The 27,210-nt window shown below is 37.3% G+C and overlaps 1 protein-coding gene and 1 pseudogene across 2 annotated transcripts; both read left to right on the top strand.

Moving 5' to 3' along the window:
• Positions 1-3: 3 nt before the first annotated feature.
• Positions 4-25,429, top strand: ABHD13 (abhydrolase domain containing 13). The gene is made up of 2 exons (XM_079779058.1): positions 4-255; positions 18,713-25,429. The coding sequence occupies exon 2, from the start codon at positions 18,733-18,735 to the stop codon at positions 19,744-19,746; it is 1,014 nt and encodes a 337-aa protein (XP_079635184.1). The 5' UTR covers positions 4-255; positions 18,713-18,732; the 3' UTR covers positions 19,747-25,429.
• On the top strand, positions 297-16,497 carry LOC307104239 (farnesyl pyrophosphate synthase-like; annotated as a pseudogene). The gene has a single exon. The product of its transcript is annotated as a farnesyl pyrophosphate synthase-like (transcript).
• Positions 25,430-27,210: the final 1,781 nt, after the last annotated feature.

The raw sequence follows: 27,210 nt of genomic DNA, 5'->3' as shown, positions 1-27,210 counted from the left end.
GGAGACCGGGAGAGCGAGGCGGCGAGCTGGTGATGTGGGCGCCGCCGGGAGTATTTGCTGGCGACACCGAGTGTGGGCCGGAAGTGGAGGAGTCGAGAGGGCGCTCCAGGACCTCCGGCTAGACCGAGGCGACGGCGGCGGCCCCTCGCCTGGAGGAGGACGATGTGGAGCGACGGAAGCGGCGCGGGGGGACGCTGCTACGCGGCAGCTGCTTGCGTGTCCGCGGCCGACTGCGCAGCACGCGAGCAGGTCTAAGTAAGTGCGGTGCGGAGCCTGAGAGCCGCGGGGTCCGCCAAGCCTAGGGAGGTCGCAGGGAGCGGAGGGAGGTGGCGGGGGGGTGGGGGGGGTGGGGGGGGGGGAGGTGGCTGGCGGGCGCCTCTTGGGCGCCCTGGTCCTGAACTGCCTCCTCGGGAGTCCGGGGCTGCGCGCCCAGGCCTTGCGGCACCCGTTTCCCCGCCTCGCCGACTCCGGGAGGAGCCGAGTCCCCAGCGGCGGGTAGAAGCCCAAATGGACCGCCCTTTGTGGAAACATGACCCAGGCCCTCCGGTGCCCTGCCGGGACGGTGCCCAAACGCATCTGAGAATCATGTGTCAGTGGTCTTTCTAGTAACGTGTGCAAACCAGCACATAGAAATCATCCCATCCCACCCCCGCACTCCCCGCACACCGATGAAAAGTGAAGTAAAAACCCCAGCTTCTAGGTCTGAGGCTTGTAGTAGCCCGGATCCATCCACGTCACTAACAGGTTTACACCTTCGGATTTCAGGGCAGGAAGTTTTGGGTGTTTAAGAAACAGCAGGAGATCCTCCCCCCTCACCCCCCCCCCCACGCACGCCCCCCAATACAATTGAAGTCAATTTTGCTGTCGATTTTTGTGAACAATTGTTTTCTGCTAGTCGCGTTTTCTGTCAAGGTCTCATGACCAAGAACAAGTCCTTTATTCCACAGCTCTTGCATATGTTTACTGGTAACTGAATAGAAATGCACCAGAGGATATGGACTTTTAAGTTTTGATGTTTGATTTTCATTGACCCTCTCCTAGTTTCTTTGGCATAGATTAATACTTATTTGTGTACATGCTTAGATCAATCGCCTATCTTTTACTAAAAGGTTACATTTTATCCCACTAGACTAGAATATTTAGTTGTCCAAGAGTTGTATGTCGTAATTATCCTACTTAAGACATAGACTGCACAATTCAGTAATTGTTATAGAGACTTAACTACGTGCCAGACACTGCTACCTACTGAAAATTCAGAGTTGAACAAGACGAAGTCACTCTCATCAAGGAACTCATTAGAGTCTATGGAAAGCAAATGCGTTATACTATAACTAGTAGCCCTGCCCACTAATCCGTGCACCAGTAGCTCGTTGCTGCCCTCCTGTAGCTCCCCTGTCCACCCCCCCCTCATAGTTTGCTGCCCTGCCCCCTCCTGTAGCAGCTCTCTGCTGTCTGCTTGTAGCTCGCTGCCCCACCCTCCTGCTGATCGGTGATCTGGTGATCTGGTCGGTAGTAGGTCCTTAGGCTTCACGGTGTAACGACCATTTGCATATTACATCTTTATTATATAGGAAGGATAGTAAGTGGCACCACATTAGTTTGTATGAAGTACAGAATATGGAATGACTGGCAATAGGGAGTAGAGGTCCAGGAAGACTTTCTGAAGCAGCTTCTACCTGAGCTGGGTTTTGGCAGTAAAATAACGCATTGCTCTAATTATTTCCTGTGTGCAAATACTCAGTTAATCTAAGTCTAACAGAACTTCTAGTTGTATTTACTTTCGCTGACTCTACACTGACAGTACCTTAAGTTTTGCCTCATAGAAGTAACTACAATTATTAATACCGTGTTTTATATTTGTTCTCAGCAGTTTTGCAATTACCTGTTTCATCCTCTTATATGTATGAGAAAACTATTTAGAGAGGCAGAGTTGGCAAAAGCCACCTAGCTATTAACAGACCAAGCCCGAAAACACTCTCCACTGCACTACACTGCCTCCCATTAATAGTTAATTTGAAATGATGAAAGCAAGTCAGCCTATCAATATCTACAAACAGATCTTGGCACACCACCTGCCTTCTCAGGCACGTTTCATGCCCCTTGCCTTCTGGATTTACTAACGAAGTTGTCCTGGGTTAATGGTATGACTTAGTGGTGGGCACAGGAAGCTTTAACCTAACATTCTCCTAGGATCTCCCCTCTCTTGTCACTTATCTCAGGAAAATGTATTTCTATCTCTTTTTCATGAATTCAGAATTCAATTATTACTCAAGAGATTCTAAAAATTTTCTAATTCTTATTTAGTCACTTCAGGAATGCCTGAGACCCTCTTATACTCATTTTAGAATACACCTAAAGAAGGTTCTAGTTCTTCTAATTTATTCTAATTAAGATTTTTCCCTGATATGATCAACTGCTACTAAATTATTACATTTTCTGTTACTGCTTCTTATAGGTGTTACTGGAATTATGAAGGTGTAGAATTTCCAGAACATGAACTGGGATTTCATGCATTTATGAGCTGGCCTGAGAGTCTTACTTCTTCTGTAACATTGATTTCATAAGAAAATAAATTATAAGTTTCATCCATGCGGTTTATAGTAAAACATTTACAACATTACCCCTTTGTAAGGAGGAAACTTCCTGGATTTCTTTGTCTTACTTCAAACATCTGTTTTGTATTGATAACCTTGTAGATTTTTTCTTTTTTTTACCATTTTCTTCCTTATACATATTTATAATCTTTGAGTAAATTGGATTGGCTTCCTAAGTGACAATAATCTATCATCTTTTTTTATTCTGTCAGAGTTTACTATATTTACTGTCTTCCATACTTCAAGTGAGGGGGAAAGCACAAAAATACTACTATGTTGCTGCCCAGTATAATTGAAATATCTGCTCAAGCAGATTTAAATCCCAGTTTAAAATGCTGTCTGAACTGTTCAATTACTATCCAACATTTTCATAGGCAGTTATGTTCATTTGTCCCACAGGACTATTAATACACACTTTTTCATTATTGATGGCATGTGGGTAACCATTAGGGAAATAGATGATTTATTCTGTGGTGTCTCCAGCACACTGGCTGAGAGCAGCTATTTGTGTTTCCATTTCAGCTGTGCAGCTGGCATGGTTTCTTAACTTCCCAGTGCTTAGCAGAAAAGGAGATGTACTCAGGCAGGAAGGCTGAATCTGAGTTCTGTCTGTATTACCTGAAATGTGATGAGAAGCTGTGAATTCTCCCAGAGTACTTAAGGAGCACCATGGGATACTCACTCTTCCCCTGTAATGTAGATGTTAGCAGTGACACATGGAATTTGCTTTCGACTTTTTACAGTTTTCACTTGAACCTATGCATTGTTCTATCACTTGTAGGTATGTTTTTTAATGTATGAGCGATTTTCATTTTTAAACAAGGTATTCCTAAAATTATTAATTTAAGGTGGACTTTGAGGAGCTTTAAAAGTAATAGTTCACTAATGACTTAGGATATTTTTATTTTATTTATAATTGGTTAACCTTTAATCAAATTGTTTTTGGAAAATTCACATGTAAGTAAAATCTTTTGTAGTTTACAAAGACCTTTTACTATTGGCAAAATCAGTAAATCAATATACACTGTGCAATACAAAGTAAACTTTTGCAAATACAAGTAATTAGAGTAATTAGCATTTACTTTTATTTGGTGAGACAGTTCTTATCTTTATTAAAATATAATTTTATCTGTAATTGAAAGAATAACATATTTGTCTGATTTACTCTGCTAATTATTGGGACTATAATAATTAAACTGTACCATTGCAGTTTGAGTTTTAGTTCTTGATATATTTAAGTTGTTATTCTTTATTTTTAATTTTTTGTATAAAATGTTGCTGGATAAGTGATTCAACATAGATTACCAATGTCAGAGGGAGAGCAATAAAATGATTTGGCAAGGAGGAATTTTAGGGTGGTTGTTACTCTAGTCTTGGAATTAATCTTCAATGTACTGTTTTGCCATCATTTACTGTTTATTGGAGAGAATAACCTAAGTCCCATTAACAAAGCACAGAACAAACACTGCCGAGTTCATGGAAACACATGACAGTTCCTTGTGTATTTATTTCCTGGTTTTTCTTTCTCTCTCATTAATAACACACTCCTAAAATATACTATATATGTTGTTCTACATAAAGATTGTTTAGCCAAAGTTATGTTCTATAATTTTAACTATGTGATCTTTAAAAATATGTTATTTTGATGAGGGAGGTCTGGGAAGAAGACTGAAAATGTATGATGAATAAAATATTTTACAAACCTCAATTGAAATATAAAATCACTACATCTTTGCACATCAGAGATTTTTAGAGACCTGTTTTTAATCTTGGGTGCATACTTAAATTACTATTAAAAGTCACATAACCAGGGCCACCAACCTTCTACTATTTAGTAAAGACACTGTTATTTATAATCTAATGCATATTTCTCCAACTTTACCTGTTTGTTTGTTTTTTCTAGTGCCTGTAAAATAAAATTTGTGAGATCTTAGGGGTTATTTAGGTAACACCTCTTCCTTTTACAAATGTAGGAATTTAGATCAAAATGGGGCACCACATTTAACTGGATTTATGAAGTGATCTGGGAATATATGATGCAGCACTCACTGGATAAAAGCCTTACATAGGGCCTAAACCAGGTTGAAAGTTACTCTCTCTAAAATTTCTCATCTGTCTTATGTTTATGATCTTTGGGAACCTGAAGAATGTTAGGTGTTTTTATTAAAGACTAGAGGCCCGTGCACGAAATTCGTTCACGGGGGCGTCGGGGTCCCTCAGCCTAGCCTACACCCTCTCCAATCCAGGACCGCTCAGGGGATGTCCAACTGCTGGTGCGGGATCGGGCCTAAACTGGCAGTCGGACATCCCTCTCACAATCTGGGACCACTGGCTCCTAACCGCTCACCTGCCTGCCAGCCTGATTGCCCCTAACCACGCTCCCCTGCTGGCCTGATTGCCCCTAACTGCTCTCCCCTGCTGGCCTGATCGCCCCAAACCACCTCTACCTCAGCCCCTGCCACCATGGCTTTGTCTGGAAGGATGTCCAGAACACGTCCGGTCTATCCTGTCTAATTAGCATATTACCCTTTTATTAGTATAGATATTTATCTTCTAGTATCTAGCAAGCTTAAGTAACCGGTATATATAGTAAGTGAACAAAAGTTTTAACATAGTACATCATTCTAAATTGAGAAAGTCTCTAGGGGAAAAAAAGCAATAAGGGTATATAGTAGGCAGTATAGAAAAGTAGTTACCAAACTTTGTTCTCAGAACCCCTTTACATTTTCTAATCCTCTTTACATTTTAAAAAAATTTGAGGATTTCAAAGAGTTTTTGTATGTGTGGACTAAATATAGATATATTTATTATATTAGAAAAAATAGCAAGGAATGTGGCATCGTTTTACATTTTTATAAATACCTTTAATGTCTGCTTAATAGAAGACAGGCAGGTTTTCATGTTTCATTCTCATACAGTAGGTTGTTTTAGATAAAATATATGGAAAAAAAATCAGGCCCACACAAATTTATAGTTGTAAAAGGAGTACTTTTAGTCTTTTAAGATAATCTATATATATAAAAGGCTAAGCAACTGACTGTACATCCGTCTGACCTTCTGACCGACTGGCTGGTACATATGATGTGCACTGGCAATTTAAAAGTAAACATTGACTCGTGCATATGTGATACATATAAAGCTCTCACGCCAATCGCACACCTGTGTTTCGATCTGTCATTGTTGATCATGAATTTGGTTGTTTTTGTTGACATTCTGAAGCTGTGTTGTTTTTATATTATGTTCTTGTTGTTTTTATATCATGTCTTTTTTGTTATATCATGTTATTGCTTATTAATTGATTTATATATTATTTTCATATGCATTTTACTAATTTTCTTTCATCTCTGACACTTCTATTATAGAGAAATGGCGAATAGCAATATTAAAATATTTCTTCTAATTAATTTCCTTTCAATGTGCACAAATCCATGCACCAGGCCACTATTGTGGATATTCTCTAATACTACAATATTTAACAGGTGGTAGTTTCTTAAAGGTCATTTACATTGTGGAATCTGAAACCCATATCAAAGAACTTTTTGTTTCTGTTACATTAAAATTCATTGTTTGTTTATTTTTTCTTTATTGATTAAGGTATTACATATGTGTACTTATTCCTCCATTCACCCCCCCCCCCCCACTAGTGCCATCACCCCCCTAGTGTCTGTGTCCATTGGTTAGGCTTATATACATGCATACAAGTCCTTTGATTGATCTCTCCCTCTTCTCCCCACCCTCCCCTACCTTCCCTCTGAGGTTTGATGGTTTGATCAAAGCCTTACATAGGGCCTAAACCAGGCTGAATCATAGTGCCTAGGTTCTTTTATTAATGCCGCTTGCACCCACAGATGCTTCTCTGTCTCTGGATCTGTTTTTGTTCATCAGTTTATTGTTCACTTCCACAAATGAGTGAGATCATATGATATTTATCTTTCTCTGACTGAGTTGTTTTGCTTAGCATAATGCTCTCCAGTTCCATCCATGCTGTTGCAAATGGTAGGAGTTCCTTCCTTTTCACAGCAGCGTACTATTCCATTGTGCAGATGTACCACAGTTTTCTAATCCACTCATCTGCTGATGAGCACTTAGGCTGTTTCCAAATCTTAGCTATGGTGAATTGTGCTGCTATGAACATAGGGGTGCATATATGCTTTCTGATTGGTGTTTCTAGTTTCTTGGGATATATTCCTAGAAGTGGGATAACTAGGTCAAATGGGAGTTCCATTTTTAGTTTTTTGAGGAAACTCCATACTGTTTTCCACAGTGGCTGCATTCCCACCAGCAGTGCATGAGGGTTCCTTTTTCTCCACATCCTTGCCAGCATTTGTCATTTGTTGATTTGTTGATGATAGCTATTCTGACAGGTGTGAGATGGTATCGCATTGTCGTTTTGATTTGCATCTCTCGGAAATTAGTGACTTTGAGCATGTTTTCATATGTCTCTTGGCCTTCTGTGTGTCCTCTTTCGAAAAGTATCTATTTAGGTCCATTGCCCATTTTTTGATTGGGTTGTTTATCTTCCTTTTGTTAAGTTGTATGAGTTCCCTGTAAATGTTGGAGATTAAACCCTTATGGGAGATAACATTGGCAAATATGTTCTCCCATGCTGTGGGCCTTCTTGTTGTTTTGTTGATGGTTTCTCTTGCTGTGCAGAAGCTTTTTATTTTGATGTAGTCCCAATTGTTTATTTTCTCTTTAGTTTCCATTGCCCTGAGAGCTGTATTGGTGAAGATATTGCTTCAGCATATGTCTGAGATTTTGCTGCCCGTGGATTCCTCTAAGATTTTTATGGTTTCCCGTCTACATTTAAGTCCTTTATCCATTTTGAGTTTATTTTTGTGTATGGTGTAAGTTGGTGATCAAGCTTCATTTTTTGCATGTATCTGTCCAATTTTTCCAACACCATTTTTTGAAGAGACTGTCTTGACTCCATTGTATGTTCTTGTCTCCTTTGTCGAATATTAATTGAGCATAGTGGTTTGGGTTGATATCTGGATTCTCTATCCTATTCCATTGGTCTATATGTCTGTTATTGTGCCAGTACCAGGCAGTTTTGAGAACAGTGGCTTTGTAATATAGCTTGATATCGGGTATTGAGATCCCTCCTACTTTGTTCTTCTCAGGATTACTGCATCTTTTGGGGCTCTTTTTTTATTCCATATGAATTTTTGGAGAGTTCTTTCTAGGTCTGTGAAATATGCCATTGTTATTTTAATGGGGAGTGCATTGAATCTGTAGATAGCTTTGGGTAGTATGGACATTTTAATGATGTTCATTCTACCAATCCATGAACACGGTATGTTCTTCCATCTGTTTATGTCTTCCTCTATCTCTTTTTTTCAGTGTCCTGTAGTTTTCCGAATACAGGTCTTTTACCTCCTTAGTTAAGTTTATTCCCAAGTATGTTAATTTTGGGATTGTTTTTTTGTTTGTTTTTTTAACACATGCCTGATTTTGTAACATCATTCATTGGTCACAAAACTATTTGGAAAATAATACTTTGCCATATTGAACAGATTCTTGCAAATGTTGACATGTTTAATAGGTTTTCAAAATCTCATCTATATGTATAAAACCCTAATATGCAAATAGACCGAATGGCAGAACAACCTAACAACCGAACAAACAGTCACTATTTCGTGCGCTGACCACCAGGGGGCATGCGCAAAACATGGCGGCGTCGGCATTAGAGCACAGAACATGGCAGGCATTGGCTGCTGTGGGATGGTGGAGCAGGTGAGCAGGGGCGCCAGACCAAGGCAGGGCGCTGGTTGCTGTCATCAGAGTGAGCCTCTGGTGGTTACTGAAAATTCTTTGCTCCTGCGTGCCGCGCCCTACTTGCACCTGCTGCTGGCGCCAGCCGCGCACGCACCCGCTGCTGGCACTGGAGCCGCTGCCAGCGCCTGGCGCCGGCCCCAATCACTTGGCGCCATAAGTGGTTGCGAGCAGCGGCTGCCGGCCCCGATCGCCCCTCACGGCTTCTCCACCTCTGCCTGCTTCTCAGGGGCGAACGGGGTCGGCAGCTGTCTCTTGCACCCGCTGCCGGCGATGGCCCCACTCACACCCACTGCTGGCTCCGGAGCTGCCGCTCGCACCCACTGATGGCACTGGCCCCGCCCGCAGCCGGTGTCGGAGCTGCTGCTCACACCCGCTGCTGGCGTCTGGCGCCAGCCCTGATTGCTCAGCGCTGTCAGCGGGTGCAAGCGGTGGCTATCAGCCCCGATCGCCCCTGAGGGCTTCTCTACCTCTCCCTGCTCCTGAGGGGCAATCGGGACAGCAGCCACTGCTCAAACACACTGATGGTGCCAGCCTTGCTCACACCTGCTTCTGGCGCTGGCTCCAATTGCTCCAAGCTGTCAGCGGATGCGAGTGGGGCCGGCGCCAGCAGCGTTTGGGAGTGGTAGCGGCGGGAGCAGGGCTGCCGGCAGACAGGACTGGGGGCCATGGCGGGAAAGGCCGGGCAGGGCCATGGAGGATGGGCCAAGACCCATCCCTGTGCCCACCGCAACCTCGCAGCCCACAGTTCCTTTCAATGTACATGAATTCGTGCACTGAGCCCCTAGTTTGTTAATATGATGATTTAATCAGAAAAGTGTCTAAGTCATGGGAAGCTATTGGCCACTTCATTCATTTTCCAGAAAATATCTACCAAACACTTGAGTTTGAGTAACCACTTGTTAATTATCTTTTTAAGTCAGAATGTTGCCACCTAAAAAAAGCAGCTAACTCAACTCACAACTCATATTTCATTACACAGCACCTAGTGCTTTATGTCAAACAAATGTCACACAAAGTGTTTAAAAGTTGTGTACTCATTGGTTGACATACAATTAATAATTTTAACTGCTTCTTCAATGACATTCTTAAATAAAACTGATTTCACCATCCTATTTCCTGGAATTCATTAGGATAAAGAATACAATGAGTGGCTTCTACATTTTGGTGCCACTACCATTCTTGCTAAGGCACGAGCAGTTTTACCTCTCACTGGTTTTGCATCATTAATGCAAATGTCAGACAATGAAAAAACATCTTTGTGTAATTATAATATTGATTTCCAAGATCCCTTGAAAGGGCCTTGGGGACCCCAGGGCCTTGCAACCACCTTTTGAGAATCACTGGCATAGAAAGATCTCAGGTTTATAAAGTTCATTCATTCAGTTCAACTGCTCTGATTTTCTCTACAAGGTCCATGCCAAGTATTTATTTAGATTATGCTTGAATACTTCCAGTTCTTGTGAGAAATTGTGTTTAAATGAACAAAAATGAGTGTCATAGACAGCTGTTTGGTAGAAAGTAAATGAAATCCTTAAAAAGTTTGCATAAATTTCTACTTGGTTCCTATAAGTAATCAAGCATGATGGAATTTAGATATTACTAAACCTGTGTTGTAAAGGACACATGCTTAAGGTTTTTTCTTTTCCTATATTTAAGGACAATTGTGGCCATTTCTTTGATTTTCTTTGTATCATCTCTAATTAAATAAGCTTATGTTAGACATGTACGGTTCTATATGTCCATGTCTGGTTTCCTGAGTAGATCATGAGCTACTTAAGAACAAGGACTGTTTTTTATATTTTGAAATAGTATGTAGTACCTAGGCACTATGATTCACATAGCAGGTAACCACACATATTTGTAGCATTGTCTTTAATTTTAAATAGTATGGTACAATGAAGTGGGCTCTCATGAGGCATGGAAGCCAACCTTGGGACCACTTCAGTGGTCCAGGCTGGGTTTGAGAATTCCTTGGGGACTTGTCCTTGTATTGTGAGAACTCATACCATTGTAGTTGGGCATAACTTTGGTATTGATCTCTTTTATTTTAAAATCATCAGTCTATAGAATAGTTATTTAAATATTTGTCCTTAGAAATGAAACCATTTGCAATCCTCCAAGTACATACATTAGATGATTAAGATAAGTTGAGTGTGCCTATCTCTCTGTTGACTTATTGCTCAGCTAACACTAGTCAACATGGTGGTTCTAAGAGCTTTACAGCTTTAAATTGTTTGTATTTTTAGTCTTAAATTGGCTGTTATATAGTCATAATGGACTAATATTTAAAGACAGGAAGCGCATGGAGCACTAAATGTGAAAATGTAAGTTAATCAGGACCATAAAATTCTTAAGAAGATCATTACTAGATCTGTAAGTTGCATTCATACGATGAAAGTGCTTATATAATACATCAACATATTGCTTATACTTTAAAAACATTCATTTAAAAGGAAATATATCTACTTGTCTATATATTATAATAAAAATTAATCATGCTTTTAATATATTATTTCTTAAGAATTGCTTACTAATATCAATATGGCATCTCTAACTACTTCATCTAAATAAAAAGCACAAACATTTTTAAGGTTGACTTTTAAAAATTCAAATATAAGATCTGTGCATGTTAAAATAATTGCCTACTTTTGATACTGTAACATAATTTTAGTTTATGTTCTTATATATTGACACTCAGAATCAAACGTATGTTTTTAAAAAATGTATTTGTTGGAAAACTGGCATTCAGGAACAGAGTATTTTACTCCTCCCTCAGAATGAATGGAGACCAGAAGTTGGATGTTTATGACCAAAAAAAGCAGTATTTGATCGAGCACTTCTCCCAGATTGTCAAGGTATTGACTGAAGGTGACATGGGGCATCTAGATACAGGAGATCTATTGCCCTGCTCAAGGAGGTCCTAGAGTACAATGTCATTGGAGGGAAGTACTAACGGGGAATGATGGTGCTGATAACATTTTATGATCTGGTGGAACTAAGAAAGCAGGATGCTGATAGTCTCCAACTGACCATGACCGTGGGCTGGTGTGTGGAACTGCTCTAAGCTTTCTTCCTGGTGTCAGATGACATGGATTCATCCCTCACCTGATGGGGGCAGATTTGCTGGTATCAGAAGCCAGGTATAAGTTTGGATAACATCAATGATGCTATACTTCTGGATGCATGTATGTACTGACTGCTGAAGCTCTGTTGTTGAGAGCATCCCTATTACCTGAACCTGATCGAACTCTTCCTGCAGAGTTCCTATCAGACTGAGATTGAACAGATCATGGACCTCATCATAGCCCCCCAGGGCAGCATGGATCTTGGCAGATTCAGTGGAAAGAGGTACAAATCTAATGTCAAGTATAAGATAGCTTTGTACTTCTCGCTTTCTGTAGCTGCTGTCAGGTGTATAGCAGGCGTTGATGGGGAGAAGGAACACGCCAATGCCAAGAAGATCCTGCTGGAGATAGGAGAACTCTATGAGGTTTAGGATGATTACTTTGACTTCTTTGGGGATTCCAATGTGATGGACAAGATTGGTACTGACACCCAGGACAACAAATGCAGCTGGCTGGTGGTTCAGCGTCTGCAGTGGGCCTCTCCAGAACAGTGCCAGATCCTGTAGGAGAATTATGGGCAGAAAGAGGCTGAGAAGGTGGCCCAAGTAAAGGCACTCTATGAGGAGCTGAATCTATAGGCTGTCTTCATGCAGTATGAGGAAGACAGTTACAGCCACCTTCTGGGTCTCATCAAGCAGTACTCTCTGCCCCTACCCCAGCCACTTTCCTGAGGCTAGCACACAAGATCTACAAGTGGATAAAGTGACTGCCAGGGTGGGGAGAGGAGGCTCAATAAATTACAATAAATCCTCAAATATATATATATATATATATATATTTGTTTACACATATTTTTTTCTAATTAACAAAGCATGCAAAATGTTAGGTGAGGAAGAGGAAGTGTGTAGTTTTGGATAATTTTGAGATGTTGATGAAGCATCAGGTACTCAAGGAACAGATAAATTGATGTAGATGGAGTAGACAGAGAATGGAAATACTTCATACATAAGTATGATAGTTGGAGCCATGAGAAAGAATGAAATCACTGAGGGAAAGAAGGTAAGTAGATAGGACCTTGGAAAATGCCTAAATTGGAGTAGGTCAGAGGGGAAAACACAGGAATTTGAGTATACTGGAAGCTGAGAAAGAATTAATGTTTGGTGCCACTTAGGGGTATAGTGTTGCAGTGTGAATTGAGAAAATTCCATTAGATTTATTAGCAAGTGAGGTTTGCTTTTTATGAGTGATCATTATAAGAGCTGATGCATCAGACTCTCATAATAGTAAGTAGTTAAGGAGTTACCAGGGGTGGTTAAAGTTACAGATAGGTATTAGAGACATTTGACATGTGACAGCTGGTGTGGTAACATGGCAAAAGGCAGAAGTGAGAAATGGTAATAAGGCATTGATTTGAGATGTAGACATAAGGTTAAACACATAATAATCCTATATAATAAAAGGCTAATATGCAAATTGTCCCCTCGACTGGGAGTTCGACTAGGAGTTCAACCAGGGGGCGGGGCCAGCCCACAGCCCCTCCCCCTGGCCAACCCCATCCCCAATCAAGGTGGGGAGGTGATCGGGGTTGGTGGCCCAGCCCCACCTGTGCACGAATTCGTGCACCAAGCCTCTAGTAATGAAGAAGAAGCATGAGAGATGAGAGTTTATTGGTTGACTAAGATTCTCTTCTCCACAGATCTTTTTTCCCTGTAAGCTACCCTTCTGAGTAGTATTAAGCTTGATTGAACTTTGAATGTATGAAACTCACCATTCCTCTTGATTGTTTATGATGCTAAGATTATCAGCAAATGCATTTCAGCATGGAAAAGAACCTGGCAAATAATCCATCTCTCCTGGCAACACATTTTATAAATATTTTGCCCCAAAGGACATACTTTAGAGGGTAACTAATCACCTTGCTTATTCTTCATGACCAGCAGCAGTGGTCTTGTGTTCAGCTGGGCATTCACACTTAAAAGACCCAATGGACCATACCTGGCACAAACCTCTCTCTCTTTGTTGAAAGAAATGAGAGAGAAAACCCAGGAAATCAGCATCAGGTGTATTGTTCCTAAGTGATAGTACAGGCTAGTGGAAAGATGACACATGGGTGGGTGCCTCCTGACTTGTTTTGTGCTCCACAAGACAATATCTTGCAACAGCACATGGGCATAGTGTCCAGGATTCAGCAGAGGGACAGGCCGGTTGCAGATTATGTACCGTTCAGAAAAGCCCACTCTTTTTACTTCTCACTTGGCATGTGTAGCCCTGCTCACTGTCTGCTCAATCCAGATTTAGCTCACCAATAGTGGTCAAGTTTACCACACAAAATGTTCCTTAGAAACATAACTGATATCCTGCCTTTATGAGGTTTCCAGGGAAACCATGCTAAAAGGTTAGCAAGAGGTAATTTTATTTTATTTTATTTTTTTTATGGAGAGAAAAGGTTTTTGTTAACCCTTTACTCAATTTATTAACAAAATAAATGAAATACTTGCATAAAGCTTGCTGTAGAACCTACAGTGGACTGTATCAGAGACACTATTCATTTACATCAACTATCATAACATCTGGGATAGTTTCAGCAAATTTAGTAAATAAAAAATTCTTCCTATGTTAATTTTGCTTGTTCTAGTTCCCTTATGATAAAGACTAAGGAACAGAAATTATTGGCAAATTGGGTTATGTAAAAATAAGGCCGTCAGTGAGTGGAGGTCTCTCTCTAGACCATTAGTGTGCCATAAACGTATTAGAAAAGACAAGTAGACAATCCAGAGCAGTTTTTACTAACCTGTCTTTAAAATTGACTTCCATTAGATGTTTCTCAAAATGAATTGGCTTTTATTCTGACTCGCACCGTTTAACAATCCATTGTAAGATAATGTTTGTTTATCACAAAGTCATTTAGTTAAGGTGATGTTTCAGGAATGCTTTGTGGAAAACTGCAAGTTAAATATTTTTCCTAATCAATAATGGACTTAAATATGCAGTTTTTCTTATATCCACTCTTAAACATATGTGTCCATTGCTCAGAATACAGTTATGTTTTCTTACAAGGGGAGAGCAATCTGGATTGAGGAGTACTGGATTTTTTTTTTTTTTAAATTTTACTCTTGAGTATATATAAAGTGTTATACTACCCAGTAGGGAATGCAGTAGTGAAAAAAAAAACACCACATAGTTTCTGGTCTATTTAAATTCAGTATTGTATGTTGAAATTAGAAACTAAAGAGGCTACTTAAAACAATTATTTTTCAGTTTGAATAATTGAAAATTTTAACTATATAGATTGTGTGTGTGTGTGTGTGTGTGTGTGTGTGTGGTTTGAATTTCAAAATATGCCTTGTCTAGATATTAGAAGCTTTGTATTTTATCTAGTGTTGCAATAGGTTTTTTTTTAGTCATTGATATACACTTTGTTTGATTTGAAAATTGAGTCAATTCATTCCTGGGATTATCTGGGTTAGAGAAATGCTTTACCATGTCCTTTTCAAATTTTCAGATTTTTTTTTTCTTATAGTTGTGTGGTAAATTCTGATTTGATGTAAACTTGAGCAGAACACAGTTAAGAATGTAGTGCAGCCAGAAATACTTGCTCACAAAAGTAAATAAAGTTAATATATCTATAGCATTTATAAATGCTTTTTAAAATTTCATTTGATAATACAGGCATTTTTAAGTTCTCATTCTACTGAAAAAAGAATTCAGACTGGAAATAAGTGACAAACCCAAGATTATTCTGCAGATATGTATATAATAGCATAGACCAGTGTTCGGCAAACTGCGGCTCTTTGGCCCCTTGAGTGTGGCTCTTCCATAAAATACCACAGCCTGGGCAAGTCTATTTTGAAGAAGTGGTGTTAGAAGAAGTTTAAGTTTAAAAAATTTGGCTCTCAAAAGAAATTTCAATCGTACTGTTGATATTTGGCTCTGTTGACTAATGAGTTTGCCGACCACTGGCCATAGACTTTAAGACTGATGGGATTTTTGTGGGTTTTCCCCTACTATGTCGCCAAATAAGTGATGTTTGAGTTAACCATCTCTCTGATACTTCTCAAAAATGATGGGCCTGATTATGAAAAAAAAAGTAAAAATTTTCACCAAAGAAATATATTATTTATTTTTTAAATGTTACAGTGCTCTAGTATATTTATATTTTACATCCCAAACTTTGTTAATCCTAATTATTACACAAAATTCTTTTATTTTGATGTATATAGTTAATGCCAGTGTGTTTTCATACTTGCCCAATACAACTTCTGTGTACATATGAAAATCACTCAGATATTGCTTGTAATTAAAAAAATAAAATAAAATAAGTAAACATTAGGTTAAATGTTTAAGTGACCAGATGTGTTGTTGAGAATTATCCACAACAACGAATGAATATAGAGAGTAGCCCTGTCTACTTTAAGCTATTGGTAAATAACAGTCATAGATTGTGAAAGGCCTTTTTTGTTGATCTGGAACAATGATTCGGTATTTACTGTAATTGGCTTACTCTTTCAGTCTGATTTTTAAATAGTTCTGACACCTAGTGGTCAAATATTGGTTCTATAGCTTTTAGGTTTGGGTTTTTGTTTACCTGACATACCTGCTTTTCTCTAGTATAGTGCTCATTGTAATTAAACTTGCTGCAACTGGGTGGCAGTATTGATTTCAGAGAAACTTCAGAAAAATACGATGTTGGGTTTATGTGCAGAGTCATTTGAACAAGAATTCAAATTTAAAACCTGTTTAACAAAATAGTAAATAAGTTTCGTGAAATAATAGTGAAAAATTGAATCTGTTAAGTCATCTAACTCATCTTTATAGCCATTCTAACTTTATTTTATATTTCTGTAGTGTTTAAACCTAACATGATGAATTAAAATGCTACATTTATTAGCTTATGTCTACAGTACAGTTTTAAAAATTAGTCATTAACAATTATGTATCAAATGTAAGAGTGGCTTCTTTCTGATAGTTTGTTAGTAAAAGAGAATTTAATGTCTTTTAAACCTTGGTAAAATATATAAGAAAAATTGTAATGTATCTTACCTCTTGCCATTTTAAGGCAACATGCATACATTTTTTATTTGATTAAAAAGTTGACTTTTGATAGCTTTTTTTCTGAATTTTCTTTTTATCAGTTGCATTTTTCAGCAATATTTTTAAAAATTTGTCTCTAATAAGTCACTTTCTTAATTTTTCTCTGGTTCTCAAAGAGAATTTCTGTTTCTTTTACACTTATCCCCCAAGTATTTATGGCTTTATCAATACAGCATAGCAGTGTTGACTCACTGGTATGAAATTGCAATAAGGACTATATAAAATATTTTACATATTTTGTTATATTAGTAATCTGAAATTTCTTTTTAATCATATGGGAAAGAAAATATTACTTTTTTCTGAAAATAATACAATATTAGAAATGAATGGTTAATTTAAATAAATGATTTTTTAGGTTTAGCTGTGAAAACCTCCAGATAGAGAGGAAAATATTTTATTTTTCTTGTTCTGGTTTGTTTAATTATATTTTTTCTACAGTGTAAAAAGAATATTGATAATATTACGTCAGATTGGTCTTGATAGGTTAGAATCTGTTAACTACCTCTTTAATCAGGTTTGCCCTCAAACTATCTCAGTAATGCTGTAGAATTCCAAAATCTGTTGTGTTTCTATGCACTAATAAACTATCAGAAAGAGAAATTCAGAAAACAATACAATTTTCAATTCCATCAAAAAGAGTAAGATGTCTGGGAATCAGTTTAACCAACTGTTGAAATACCAGTACACTGAAAACTGTAAAACATTAAATGAAAGAAATTGAAGAAGACACAATTAAGTGAAAAGCTATTCCATGCTCATAGATTGGAAGAATTAATATTCTTAACATGTTCATACTAACCAAAGCAAACTACAGACTTAATACAATCTGTATCAAAATTCCAGTGGCATTTTTCACAGAAATAGAACAAATTAACCTAAAGTTCTATGGAACCACAAAAGACCCCAAGTAGCCAAAGCAATCTTTAGAAAGGAAAACAAGGTGGGAGGCATCACTCTCCCTCATTTCAAACTGTATTACAAAACTGTAGTAATCAAAACAGTATTGCATTGGCACACAAATCAGTGGAGCAGAACAGGAGCCCAGAAATAAACCCCCACATACATGGTCAATTAATTTACAACCAAGAAGCCAAGAATGTAATGGGAAAGGACAGTCTCATCAATAAATGGTGCTGGAAAACTGGATCACTATCTTACCATGCACAAAAATTGACTCAAATTGGAGTAAAGACTTTAATGTAAGACCTGAAACTACCAAACTCCTAGAAAGAAAACAGTGCCAAGCCCCTTAATATAAGTTTTGATAAATGGTTTTTTGGATCTGACACTAAAAGCAAAGGCAACAAAAGCAAAAATAAACAAATGGGACTATATCAAATTTAAAAGCTTCTGAACAACAAGGAAACCATCAACAAAATGAAAAGACAACCTTTGAAGGGAAGAGAATATTTGCAAATCATATGTCTGGTAAAGATTTAATATCCAAAATATATAAAGAACTCATATAAATCAGTAGCTAAAAAATAAAGTAAGAGGGCAGAATGTCTGAATAAACATTTTTCCAAAGAAGATATACAGATGGCCAATAGGTACATGAAAACACTACTCATCAGGAAAATGCAAATCAAAACAGTGAGATATCACCTCATACCTGTTAAAATGCTAGCATAACAAAGACAAGAAGTAACAAATGTTAGTAAGGATGTGGAGAAAGGGAACCATTGTTCACTGTTGGTGGGATGTAAATTGGTACAGCCACCATGGAAACAGTATGGAGGTTCCTCAGAAAATTAAAAATAGAACTGCAATATGATCCAGCAATTCCACTTCTGGCAGTTTATGTGGAGAAAATGAAAATACAGCCAGTCCACTTATACTTATCCCTGTGCCTCCCTGTTCCTTCATATAAAAAATTGGGAACATGGCATCAACTTATTTTTCTGTCAAATCAAGGAGAATACATGAATGAAAGTACCTGTCAGTAAATGCTAGTAAGCACATTTCACAAAATGAATATAGTTTGATGACTATGATAGCACTGGAGGGAGAAAGGAGACTGTTGATAACAGAAGGGACAAGGGAAATTAGGGTAACCAGTTTTGTGGATGGATTGATGTAGGCTTCTAAGGATTCATCTAGTATCAACATTTATATGGATCATGGATCTAACTTTAAGAGATATGTGTTGGATTACTGATAATGTCTCTCTGTTTTTTTCTTTAGGACACTTACAGAGAGCTACAATGGAAAAGTCCTGGATGCTGTGGAACTTTGTTGAAAGATGGCTGATAACATTGGCCTCCTGGTCTTGGGCTCTCTGCCGTATTTCTCTCCTACCTTTAATAGTGACTTTTCATCTGTATGGAGGCATTATCTTACTTTTGTTAATATTCATATCAATAGCAGGTATTCTATATAAATTCCAGGATGTATTGCTCTATTTCCCAGAACAGCCATCTTCCTCACGCCTTTATGTTCCCATGCCCACTGGTATTCCACATGAAAACATTTTTATCAGAACCAAAGATGGAGTGCGTCTGAATCTTATTTTGGTAAGATATACTGGAGACAATTCACCCTATTCTCCAACCATAATTTATTTTCATGGGAATGCAGGCAACATAGGTCACAGGTTACCAAATGCATTGCTTATGTTGGTTAACCTCAAAGTTAATCTTTTGCTTGTTGATTATCGAGGATATGGGAAAAGTGATGGAGAAGCAAGTGAAGAAGGACTCTACTTAGATTCTGAAGCTGTGCTAGACTATGTGATGACTAGACCTGACCTTGACAAAACAAAAATTTTTCTTTTTGGTCGTTCCTTGGGAGGAGCAGTGGCTATTCATTTGGCTTCTGAAAATTCACATAGGATTTCAGCTATTATGGTGGAGAACACATTTTTAAGTATACCACATATGGCCAGGACTTTATTTTCATTCTTTCCAATGCGTTACCTTCCTTTATGGTGCTACAAAAATAAATTTTTGTCCTACAGAAAAATTTCTCAGTGCAGAATGCCTTCTCTTTTCATCTCTGGACTCTCTGACCAATTAATTCCACCAGTAATGATGAAGCAGCTTTATGAACTCTCCCCATCTCGGACTAAGAGATTAGCCATTTTTCCTGATGGAACTCATAATGATACATGGCAATGCCAGGGTTACTTCACTAGCCTTGAACAGTTCATCAAAGAAGTAATAAAGAGTCATTCTCCTGAAGAAATGGCAAAAACTTCATCTAATGTGACAATTATATAATGTTTTTTATTGCACTGTATTTTAATTTGTGCAGAATGATAAAGAATGTTCCTTTCTAGAAGTGTGTTATATCTGTACTTGTCTGAAGAGTGACATTAAATGTTGAAAGGACTTCAGTGCTCTTTAAAGATGATCCAAATAGTTTTTTACATTTAAAAAACTATAATTGTTGGGATTATTTCATACATTTTCATCAAATGTTTCAATGTGTTTATGTGTCTGTATCTTTAGTTTAATATGCCAGAAGAATATATTCAAAAGTTTCTTGTTGCTAAAGTGTTACACTCTATATGATACTTAAGATTAATGGCTGGGTGTGGAAGGGGAGATATAAACGAGAAACCTTTGGATATTATTCCTTTAGTAAATATTGGGACAATCATGGTATATAAGCTTAGTTCTGTAACTGCATTTTTCACCTTAAAATAAAGTGCATGATGATATTTTATTTCTTGAATTATGCAATGCAATGTTTTTAATGTAAATAGCACTGGTCATATACCAATGTATATGGTAACCTGGGTTATATCTATTTTTATGTAAACTATTTTGGTTTTGGCAAGAAGTGAAATTGAGGCCTGTGTGCAGGTTGCTATTGAATTTTGCTCTGACGTATGCTGAGATTCAGCTTTTTCTTACAAATAAATGGGACCCCACTTTCCAACAAAAATGTACTGTGGTTTGTTAGGTACAGTCTGGATCATGGCATGCAAAAATAGAAATTTAGAATTTTACTGCAGCTTCAATGTGCATATTTGAACTTTTTTACATTTGTAGTTTTGGTGGCAAAGATAATTTTACCTTTTATCAGTTTCATAAGTCTACAGGTAAACCACCAATGGCAGTCATAACTTGTTTAAGAATTAAAGTAGGAACCCTTATTACATAATTGTATATACTGTTTTACAGAAATGTCCTCATTTGATTTTTAAGTCCCATTATCTAGGTATATCTAACCCACTAAAGCCAAGGTGTCATTTATTGGACTTTCTGAAAATAAACACAACAAAAACAAAAAAGCTATGTTCTTCGGTTTAATATTTTAGTTATAAAATAGAACTACAACAAAAGACAATTTTCTATATGTAAGAATGTGGGGATGAAGGAATGCTACAGCTTTTTATTACAGAACATATTACTACATTTAACTATTAAATGGCTATCAGTGGGAAGTAGTATTTAGTCATATAGAAATGTATGAAAAAATCTTACTTTAAAAAAAGCTCCTTAAAATTGCAGGATTGACCTTAAATATATATATACACATATATATAAGCTATGAGGCATAATTGTACTAAGTTGTGTCAAGCAGTCCTCACAAATTAGGTGTATTTGAGCTCTGTGCATTATGTCAGCTTTAAATGTAATATTTTGAATATTTTGGCTATATTTATTGGCTTTGTGCAAGCAGCTAGAACAGAGAAATTATGGGTCAATAGTTTTGACCTTAATTTAAAACTCTTTCTATGGAGATAGGGCTAGAAATACTTTTGCCAAATAACATTCGTATCATTCACTTTATGTCAATATTTAGAAAACAATAAATTACAGCAAATATTATTAATGTTTTTCTATAAATTATTGTAAAAAAAAAGTCATGCTTTTAAAAACAAATTTGGTAATGCATATCATGGAAGGTGTATTTTGTATGTATAATTTCACTACAATTAAAGAATACTTTTCATCTTGTCAATCATGTAGAATGACTGTCTTAAATAGTAATGTATTAAAAGGAAAACATTTAATACAACAAAATCTATTGTACTTAGACATGAGCTTACATGGAAAACCTTAGACTCGTATCATTCTTTAAAATTTATAAAGTACCTTCTTATGTTTTCATGTATTCATTTAGTCTACTACACTATGAAGGAATTTATCAAATTTAGTTGTAAATATTATGCTGATGAAGCCTAAAAGCTTTTCTTCATCAGTGTTTTGTTTTATGCTTTTTAAAATACTCCATGTTTATAAACAATCATTTTTTTTTTCTTCTTTTTAAGCCAGGACTTCAAAAGTTGTAAAGTACATGTATCCCATCCCTACCTTCATTCTCTTTGGGTTAAGGAGCCTTTCTTCCTGCAGCAAAGGGAAGAAAGAGGCTGTTTCTAGGGCTGTAGTACCTAATTTCTGCATTTGAGAATATTTCTTTAGATAGGAAGAAAGAGAAAACAAATTCAGTTCTTCAAAATGTGTCTAATTTTTGGCCAAAGCATTTGGTGTTAATAAAATGTGAATTCTGAATGAGTCACTTTATTTTGGATTCATAGGTTTAGTGGGAATAGAAGTGTGTGCGTCTTGTGTATTAATTTCTGGCTTACTTATCGAAGGCAGCTATAAGAGTTTCTGAATGAATTTTAAGTTATTAAGCTGCAGTAAATTTTAAGTTATTAAGCTGCTGTAAATTGGGAAATATTATTTAAACATGGCAAGATATAATTTATTTAGATCAAAATCCATTGTTTTAAAAGGGATTATTGGGGAGAAATGGCAAAAGGGATCCTAAAAAGGATATTGCAAAATATGGGAAAAATAATTCTTATAAGATAAAAGAATAATACTAATAGAACAGAAAGAGCAACAAAGTGAAAGGTTACGTATTAAATGTAGATCTGGGAAATAATTAACTGGTGAGATTGGTGAAAAGGAAACGTAACAGTGCAAAACAGTTGAACACCAAACATTTCTAACAAAGTGACTGGAGCACCTAATATTGCCACTACCCTATATTTTTGCAAACACTTTGATTGTAAGGTAGATATTTTCATTACAATTTTGAATTTTTTAAAAGAATATATTTGTATTGATTTCAGAGGGGAAGGTAGAGGGAGAGAGATAGTAACAGCAATGATGAGAGAGAATCATTGATCGGCTGCCTCCTGCATGCCCTCTACTGAGAATTGAGCCCGCAACCTGGGCATGTGCCCTTGACCAGAATCGAACCGTGACCTGGTTCATAGGTTGATGCTCAACCACTGAGCCATCATGGCTGAGCTACAATTCTGAATTTCGTTATAGGGCAGCTTAAATTTACTTTTTCATGATAGGCTTTAGACACATGATAATTACGAAAGTTCCAGTTTTGGTAATGTGTCACTGGATTAATTATGTTGTAATATTTCTTAATGAGAATTCATACCACCTCATGCTTTCATATTCATTTCTTAAAGTTTGAAAGATTTGGTTTGAGGTGGGAATAGATTTGTTTTGTGGAATTAAAGAGTGAAGGCCATATTCAATTTTATATGTTATTTTGCAAGCTCATTTTAAGTGTAGAAGTGTAGTTTTTATTTAGTTCCTTGTTTTCTTGGAATTGTCACAGAAAACACTTTTTAAATTAGGTCATGGTTGAGTTATACTGAAATCCTTCACGGACCACCTCCCTCTCTGTTTCTCCTATTATATTTGACAATCATGGGTTAAAAAAAAAAAACCTGAAAAAAATAGATGCTTTTGGATTATCCACTTAAATTTATGTATTTTCATATCACTCAGGTAAAGTTGGAAATGACAGAGCACAGACATCTATTTTTTAAATAATAGGACAGAACAAGCATTCCTGTTTATATTACCATATATGTACATCATTTAGCTAATTAAAAATAATATATTCACTTGTGTTGCAAAATAAATGCATTCATCCAAATAGTAGTCAAAATGTTTTTACCAAATGGCACAAATATACTTCCATTTATATTTTGTATGTTAAAAATGTAGTCTAAAAGTAAGACAGTGGGTAAGAGACACTTTTTTTACAAAAAGTACCATATATTCATATGAAACAGGGAGGAGTGTGTATTAAGTTAATTTATAACATTTTTCTGTCAGTACAGCATATACTTAAAATTCAAGTTGCTTTCAACCTTTTCAAGTATGTTCAGGGTAAAGTAATCCAATTTCATAATGTAAATCATTTTTGTTGCCATATTTTATTTGAAGAAGTAATAAAATTTTTAGCTTAAATTTGAATGTTATGTGCTAACCATGGCAAGCCAACATTTACATTTGTTTTTTATAATAAATTTCGTTTAAAATATACTTTCTATTTTTCTGTACTGGCATGCAATAAATTTATACATTAAAAGTTTGATTAATGTCTTAAAATATTTTGTATTCAGTTTAAAAAATATTTTCTATTAACCTAAGTTATATGGTAGGGCATTAAAGTTTTCTTAATGGTTAAATAAAATTCAGAATGTATACTGAAATTAATGAACTTATTATAATAATGGTGTAGATAGAAAATAGTTTATGTTCTCTTTTCTCATACCCTCTCCCATCCATTTAATTTAAGCTAATATTAAATATTTTCTACATATGAATCACTGGTGAATGAATAGGCCCCAAAGCATTTGCTTAATCTAGGAGGGAATAAATGTTCATCATTATGTGGACTTCAGATTTCATCAAGTGCCTTTTCATGAAATTCTTAGGTGTGCTCCCCACCCTCACCCCCATTAGTATTGAGTTAAAGGTTTGGGAAGATTTTCAGAAAGCCTGATATTCTTTCAACCTTTAGGGGTTTGTACTTTGCTTTCTGTGGGTGTAGGTGTGGGTGTGTGTATGAGTTTTTGTTTGTTTGTTTTGCTTAATCCCTTTACCTTTTTCACCCAGGTCAGCGACCAGCAACCTCCCCCCCCAACCCCCCCCCCCCCCCCCCCTGCTCTGACAGCTCTCGGCCTGTTCTCTATATAGTGTCTGTAGCTTGCTTTCTTAACAAGAAACTGGTATGTGTGAATAGTGTCAGAACCAGTAGCATGTTAGGAAGTGTATGACAAACCTTAAATAGCCCACCTGCAAATAGAGATGAAAAATTCATTTCCTGGAGACCATCTTTCCATGGGTAAATCTGGTGGGAAGTAGGATCTCTCATGTACTTCTCTGAAAGATCGCCAACCTAAATCCCAAGATGAAGCAGTTATAGAACTATTTATTTTCAGAAGATAATTTCACATTCCTATTTCACTCCAACTGTTGCTTTACAATCTGTTACATTTTAAAGTTCACGAACAATTGGATCTGGTTAGAGAATATAACTCCTATCTTATTAAGGGAAGGGAAAGAAAATTCCTTTTTTTTTTTTTTAATACCTGCAAGTGTAAGACCCAAGTGTAGAATGTAATGTCATTGAGCCCTCATAACAAACCTTTTGAGTAATTTTCAGTCCCATTTTATAATAAACTAGAGGCCCAATGCATGAAAATTCATGCAAGAGTAGGCCTTCCCCCAGCTACTGGCATCGGAACCAGCACCCTGGACTTGGGCTGCTTCCCTCCGGCCGCCTGCAGGCACCCGGGACCTGGGCTGGCTTCCCTCTGGCCCCAGCTTCATCGGGAAGGATGTCCAGAAGGACATCTGGTCTAATTAGCATATTACCCTTTTATTATGATAGAAGGCTTTGAGTGGTTCAGTAACATGCTCAAGATTGCCCAGAATGGAGCCATAATTTGAATCTGTCTCCAGTTCTATATACATTGCCTCATTGTCTCAAACAGTTTGACAGTTTTTATTCATATGGCAATACATTTAAGATGTTGAAATTGAATTAAAAGTAGACCAGTTCTTTAGGAACACTCCTAATGAATGGACTATGAATAAAAATATTAGGCCAGTCAGAGAAAGATAAATATCACATGATCTCACTCATTTATGGAAGATAATGAACAACATAAACTGATGAACAAAAAACAGATCCAGAGACAGAGAAGCATCTTTTAGACCATCAAACCTCAGAGGGAAGGTAGGGGAGGGTGGGGGTAAGGGGAGAGATCAACCAAAGGGCTTGTATGCATGCATATAAGCCTAACCAATGGACATAGACAACAGGGGGTGAGGGTATGAGTGGGGAGGGTTGGGGGCAATAGGGAGATGAGGACACATAGGTATTACCTTAATAAAATAAAATTAAAAGAAAAAGATCATAAAAAATATTAGGAATAATACACAATCAACTAATTCTTTTCAGAGTAAATATGTGTTCCTGTAGGAAAGTCTATAAGTTATAGGACTTATCTCGTCCTCTTTCCTTAGCCTTTTATAGATAACCAAGTCTCACAAAATCAGGGAGTCATCTTCCTCATAAAATGAAACATACTTTTGAAACTGATTTTGCTATTTTTTTCCAGTATGATTTATTTTCCCAACCTTTCTACTACTATCATGCCAGTCCCTGAAATTATTTTATAATAGCTAACATTCTTATTGAGTGCTTGTAATGTGCCAAGTATTGTTCTGACTTTTTTGTCATTCTTGATAACTGAATAGGCTGAACTAATTTCTAACTTCACTGATCCCACTCCTTGATCTTTGTCCTGTTCTAATTTGCCAGAAAAACTTCATGCCTTTTTCTACTGAAGGGCATTTATTAACTACATTTCTCATTAGGTCAAAGTCAGACTTCTTGATCCATAGGATCCTTCACAAATTAAACTTGTTGTAAAAGGTAACTACTTTTTCTCTTTTATGAATCAAACTCATTCCTCTTCTACTAGTATGTGTTTACTCATGCCCAGTGCTTTAACCTGTAAATCGAATAGCCTTTCACCTCACTAGGCTCCTGAGCCATGACCCAAATTCAAGGTAGCTCCAGCAAGTGTCTCCCCTGTCTGAATACCTGTTGCCCTCACTACATTTTGTACTTTGATCTTTGACTATATTCTGTTCACTTCCTTATTACACACTGTCATATTTCCCTTTTGTGCGTCTTACTACTTCAGTAAACCAAGATCTGGCAGACTGTCAAGGTTCTCTTCTTCCACAGCACCTGGCATGGTGCTAAGCACCTCATAGTGCTAAATACATTTTCTGTATAGAATGGGCTCACAGTTAAAAACTTCGTTCAAACATTTCCTTCTTCCAGAAGGAAAAAGGTGCACAAAGGCAATTACTGTAATATTTTGTATTGAAGTTTGAGACCTAGAATGACAACAAACTTGGAAGGGAAATTAAACACACACACAAAACCAATGATTAAAGTGGAAAGATCAGAAGTTACCCAGGTGATTAAATTACTGTTCAGTATTAAAGGGGGGACAGTAATTATTCAGGACATATGCCACTAGGGGGATCTACACCTTAGCATATCTCTATAGAGGAGCCTTGAACTCATACCTCTGAACCGGGTCAAGCACGGCCAGGGGTGTACCTGAGGAGGGACGGTGAAGGACTAAAGAAAACAGACAAGAGAATACAGTGGGGGCCAGGTAGGATCACTGTGCCTGGATGAGGAAACAGTGACACAGCCTGTAAGCCGAAGCTTTATTTTATAGTCAGATCACACAAAGCAAAACAAGGGCAAGATGTTTCCAATGTTCTTGCGAATTTCAAATATGCTTCTTTCCTGTTGTTGCCATTCTCTGAACTCTGTCAAGCCTTGTTTTGGCAGCACTTGCTGTACCCCCTGCAGCCCACATCCCTTAGCTACCTAGGACTTCAGGGCCGGACTACAAGGTCGAGCTTACAACC

This window comes from Cnephaeus nilssonii, assembly GCF_951640355.1.
Source record: "Cnephaeus nilssonii genome assembly, chromosome: 8".
Taxonomy (NCBI): Eukaryota; Metazoa; Chordata; class Mammalia; order Chiroptera; family Vespertilionidae; genus Cnephaeus; species Cnephaeus nilssonii.
The sequence above is the reverse complement of the archived record's forward strand: the minus strand, read 5'-3'. Positions and strand labels throughout refer to the sequence as shown.